At 44.5% G+C, this 5,490-nt stretch overlaps 1 protein-coding gene across 2 annotated transcripts; it reads left to right on the top strand.

The window, feature by feature from the left end:
* The first annotated feature begins 250 nt into the window (after window positions 1-250).
* Window positions 251-4,663, top strand: ABRACL (ABRA C-terminal like). 2 transcript variants are annotated; one of them, XM_058836859.1, is made up of 3 exons: window positions 251-318; window positions 2,799-2,865; window positions 4,095-4,663. In XM_058836859.1, the coding sequence occupies exons 2-3, from the start codon at window positions 2,805-2,807 to the stop codon at window positions 4,277-4,279; spliced, it is 246 nt and encodes an 81-aa protein (XP_058692842.1). In that variant the 5' UTR covers window positions 251-318; window positions 2,799-2,804; the 3' UTR covers window positions 4,280-4,663. The 2 variants fall into 2 exon arrangements, with proteins under 2 accessions (XP_058692842.1, XP_058692843.1); XM_058836860.1 differs by lacking the exon at window positions 251-318 and adding an exon at window positions 391-621.
* The last annotated feature ends 827 nt before the right edge of the window (window positions 4,664-5,490 follow it).

The following is a 5,490-nucleotide window of genomic DNA, read 5'->3' as shown; positions in this document are numbered from 1 at the left end:
AGGGGGAGAGCTGCTGAAGGGCTGGTCTTGGAAGGCGTTTTACCTCTCAAACTCACTAGCGCCCGTGCGGCGGGAAGAATTTAACCCTGGAGAGAGCTCCCAACAGGGCAGGGCACCAGCACTCACTCCCACAGCACCCCTCACGGGCAGCGCCAAGATGGCCGCAGCGCCGCCCCGGGGCGGCGGGAGCTCAGCGCGGGGGGCGGGGCAGCCCCGGCGGGGGCAGAGCCACCTCCGCCCGCCCCTCGCCGGCCCCGGCCCCGCCCGGCGCTGCCCCGCGGCTCCGCCGGCTCCGAGCGGCCACAGCAGCGGCAGCGGGTGAGTGGCGGCGGGCGGGAGCGGGTCGGGGACTGCTGCCCGTCCGTCCGTCCGTCCTTCCTTCCCTCCCTCCCTCCCTGCGCCCCGGGGAGCCGTCCTTCCCTCCTTCCTTCCCTCCGCGCCGGGGGCAGAGGCGCTGCCCGGGCAGCGGGCGCGGCTGCCGCTCGCCCGGGCGGGGCCCGCTTCCCGGTGCTCCCTGCGCGGGACTCGGATCCCACCGGCGTGTGGGACGGAACCGCGCTTTGCCTCCCGGTGAGGTCCCGCCGGGGGCCATCAGTGCCTGCGAGGGGACAGGTTGGCGCGGTGGGTGTCAGATGTCTCTGTGTGTGTGTGTGTGTGTGTGTGTGTGTGTGTTTGTGTTTGTGTTTGTGTGTTTGTGTATGTGTGTGTTCGTATGTGTGTTCGTGTGCGCGCTCGCCGCGGTTCGGTGCGTTTCTGCCAAATAAGGAGAAGTTTAATTTCCGTACCACGCACCGCCTTGCAGCAGTGTACTGCTACCAGGAATATTAGAGTCTAATAGTTGGCGTGCACTTTCGGTAGTTGGTGTGTTGAGCATCAACAGTATAAAGCAAATATTTAAGTTTTGAAATACCAAGCATCCCTGCTCCTTGCTCAGCCACGCTTTTCTGATCTCAAAAGTCTTTTCTGATAACGTAGAATTTAACTTTTTAAATTCTAAATAGTGGCTGTTTATACTGATGGTGTGCATGTATGAAAATAATTAGAAGTCAACGTGAATTTAAAAAGCTGAAAGTAAAAGAGAGCCTTTAACGCGAGAAGAACGTCTTTAAAGAGAAGATAATTATGCCGTTGTGATGACCAATATCCAAACTGGCAGTCTGACAAATAGTGGGAGTATAAGCTTTCTAAGAGATGGGTCATATTTTCCTTGCTGGCTTGATCTATTTAGTGCCGAGTCAAACAAAATCGGGAAGTTTATAGAATTCACCTAAGGCAATTGCGGCTGTGCAGCCTGGCTGCCCTGCCCTTTGCAGCGGTGGTCCCACATCCAGTTTCCATGTCACCTGTCATTGAATGAACAGTGTCAGCTGCAGTGCTGCTGTTACCGTGCACTAGGGAATGAATCTGTGGTTTGGTTGGGGCTTTGCCCAAAGCCCATGCTGATAATTAAGTCTGCTCAGTTTTGCGTGTTAAAAAGAAACTTTTTTTTTTTTTTCCCATGTGAATTTTGGATTTAAAAATCAGACTCTGCTGAAAAGGTTTTCTTGCCTCTTGGGTAAATCGTAAGGCGTCAGGAAGTGGAACTATGTCACTCTTACCTATTTTAACTCAATAAAAAAAGAAAGGAGGGGAAGCTTTTCTCATAGGAAGAGTTTGTGATGCATTCAGATGTCTATTTTTTGACTCCACTTGCATACTAGTGCAGAAACACCAGTTTCTTGAACAACAGAGTTGTTGAACAGCAATTTCACTGAGCCCTTTTTAGCTAGTGCTCAGCTCCAGAAGCTCTCAATGGCTTTTGTTCTAAGCTGCATTGTTGGCACCTGTGAAAGCTGCATTCAATGCTTTACTATGCCTGTAATGCCCAGTTTCTTGTGCTTACCTCAATGTCAGTTTTTGCTTTAGGAGTTCAACATCTAAAGGTTTCATTGTGTTGATGCTGCTTTGCACAGCATAGGCCATAAAACGCGGTTCAGGTGTCTGCAGTTGCTAACCTTGGACGCTTTGTAGCCAGCTAGTGTTGTGCGTGACTGTAGTGTTGCCCTATGCTGTGCCACATAAAGCTAAACTGTTGCAAGGCATTGGTAGACATTGGTGCAAATCCCTGCATTTCATGGCAAAGAGGTGCTCAGGATATGTTTAACAGCGAAGCAGATGCTCGGGATCACTTTGAATGGCAGAAATGTTGGCTGCCTTAGGTCCCTTGCATAGTTTGGACCAGTTCTGCTCTCAGTAGCAGGTATGCAGAAGCTTCTGTCCTTTCATACACCATGTGTGTCTATAACCAGTAATACATGCCTGCAATATCCTCCCAGCATATGTAGAAAGCTGTGGTGTGGTTTAAGAAACCAAATCTACCACATATCCCAGAGAGAAATTTAAAGGCAGATGTTCCATTTTAAATGAGGCCATTGATGGAAAGTTGCAAAGCCCCTGAAGACCTGTGATGTTAGTGAGTTGCTCTGATTCTGTGGCAGCTTAAGCTCATTCTTTAAAACCAACAACCCTTCTCTTCCTTGACCTTCCTACATCTGTCATATTTTGAGATTGGCTCCTTATATTTGTGTATAGAATGTAACAAGATTGCAACTTCTGTTCTCCTCCCTTCAAATGTGGAGGTGCAGAGGTTCTTACCTGTTCAAGACTAAAATCCTAGATTATCCTGTAGTCATGCATCTCCAGGCTACTGGGATTTATGAAGTGTCATGACATTCCTAAAGAAATGAGAACATGCCAGAATGGTGCAAAGGATTTACACGATTCCTTATAACCTTGTAAATTTTTTTGTTTCCTTCTAGACCACAATGAATGTGGAACATGAGATTAGCCTCTTAGTTGAGGAGATTCGGCGGCTGGGAACCAGAAGTGAGTATTGCAGTATCTCTGCATGGATGTAGTCATGTTACAGATGTGTGTATGTCCATACATGTCACCATGCATGCATGTCATACAGGTGTAGTTGTATTATAGCAAACTAAGAACTTGGCAAATTCAAATAAGCAGGTAACCTGAAAACCTGCATATGCACTTAATATTGGACTGTACGGTACTGCCTGTGTTCCATCCTTTAAACTAGTTCTGTTATAAAGTCAAACATTTAAGGCTCTCCAGCACAGAGGATATCAGCCTGAAATCCTGCCCCCTGAATCCTGAGTCAGCTGCAAGAGTCACCTTTTCTTTAGGCTTTCAGTACTCACTACAGTCACCACAGAAGAAAGTTGCACCTTGTCATTCCATCTCCTTCCTCCTTCTTTACTTCAGAATTCATGTATTTCAATTCTGTTCGTGATCATATTATTCGGAAGAAATTGGTCTGTATGCCTAAAACTAATCCAGGAGTTATAGGTGTAGTTCCAAACTTCCTTAAACTTGCTTAGAAGGTACCATATTCTCTTAAGATTGGTTTTCATTGCTGAAACTGGTCTTTCTTTACAAATATTTGTGCAGTTTGTGGATGTGCTACCTGCTCCTATACGTCAGTTCTGGTGCCATTTGTTCAGTTCCACTTATGTTTTAAAACCTAAGCACCTATGTACATCTTGCATTTTGTACGACTGCATCTGCTTTTTAGGAATAATATAACTTTAACATATATTTTTTAATTTTTGCTTTGTGTGAAAATTCACATTGCAGCCTTTTCAATGTGACCCTCAAATATTAATGAGTGGAAAAATGTAAAAAAAAATATATTTTAATATATGGTTTAGATTTAGGTTGGAGGAGCAGGGTGTTGGACTTGATCCTTATGGGTCTCCGTCAGTTTGAGATATTCTAGGATTTAAATTATTTTTAACTAATTTCCTCCAAACCCTGCAAAGAGGTTCAATAGCCTGTGCTTGTCATAGGTTTCAGAAAGTCATCAATAAAAGTCAACAGAGCAGATATATGGTCCTTGATATGAGTCTCTGTAAGGAAAGGCAAAATTAGATTAGGCAGGAGTTCTGCCTACTGTTTATCATAAACATTCATAATATGATCCCAAATAAACTGGGAAACAGTGGGGTTTACTTTCAATGTTCTCTGTTTAACCTTATCTCCTCAGTTACTTATCTCCTCCTAACTTGAAGGAAATCTACATTATGTCTTTTATTTAGATGCTGATGGACAAGTGAGCGTGAAATTTGGTGTGCTGTTTGCTGATGAGAAGTGTGCCAACCTCTTTGAGGCCCTGGTGGGCACGCTTAAGGCGGCAAAACGACGGAAGATCGTCACTTACCAAGGAGAGCTGCTCTTACAAGGTGTTCATGACAACGTGGATATCATGCTGCTGCAGGACTGATGCAGTATTTCAGCTATGCATTAATGGGATTGAAACAGTTTGATCAATCAAGCAATTGTTTGATTTGAAACATACTCTTAATAAGGCTGATCATTCCAAGGTGTTTTGATGTATTTTGTATATCTTTATAGTCAAAAGAAAACTGTCCTATTTTGGAAAACATTCCCTTTTGTAAGTCTTCCTAAAATGGTACTGTATGTGAGAAATGTAAAAGATGCCAGATCTTTCTCTTTTCTTTTTTTTTTTTTTTTTTTTAAATCTCAGGTAATTCTCTCAACTGTCTGGTGGTTATTTTCAACATATGAAGAAGAGCACCGGTAATTTAATGTTTACAAATGAAAATGTGCCATGAAAATATAAAATAAAAGCACATATTTAAATTTGTGTTATTCTTACTGCTTTGGTTTCTCTTTTTATGTGCAATTTGAAATGAAAGCAAACTGAATTCCTGCAAGGAGCAGCTGTTCAGAAAGCAAGACAGCGAGATAGAAATAATTTTGCAGCGTGATTCAATAGAAGAATGACTGTCCTTCGGATTGACCAGTTTGTGCACAAAAAGGCATGAATGTTAAATGTACCTTTTTCATCTGTGCCAGGGTCATATCCTTTCATTTCCTTGTCTTCTAGACTTAGGAAGGAAGTGGGTGAGGAGCTCCCTGAATGCTTTCATGCAGTGTTAACCGGAAGTTAGTACAGCAGCTTCAGGCTGTGATTCTTTTCCTCACACAAGTCCTACCTTTCCAGGCAGAAGGTGCCGGGGGAGGGGAAGTAAAAAGCCCTTTTGATTGTTTTTGAGCTTACTGCTGATTCTTTTTATCAGGTAGAAGTGCACCCTCCGGTAGGGAGAAGGAGTTGCTGCACAAGGAAAGCAGCAAATTGGTAAGCAAATTGCTTACTGCTCTGTGCTTACTCCACAGCTGCAGTTCTTAAAGCTGCAGGATGGGTGAAGTTCTCATAGCAGCCTTTTACAAGTGCAAAATGTTTGATAAGTGCATCATTATGGAATCTCTACAAAGCTGTGTAGTTCCAGCTGCTACCCCTTTCATCTTGTTTTGCTCTGCTTTGTGCAACAGGATAACAACTTAGATCCTGTGTGCAAACAGATCTGGGCTGCTTCTGCTTGTGCTGGCCCCAGAATCTGGAGAGCACGGAGGTGATATGCAGAGAAACTTGAGCTGTCTGGGTCCAAGCCAGCTGGAGTGAAGGAGCAG

The sequence above is a fragment of the Poecile atricapillus genome, chromosome 3 (genome assembly GCF_030490865.1).
Source record: "Poecile atricapillus isolate bPoeAtr1 chromosome 3, bPoeAtr1.hap1, whole genome shotgun sequence".
Classification (NCBI taxonomy): Eukaryota; Metazoa; Chordata; class Aves; order Passeriformes; family Paridae; genus Poecile; species Poecile atricapillus.
Note: the sequence above shows the minus strand (reverse complement) of the source record. Positions and strands in the feature narration are given on the sequence as shown.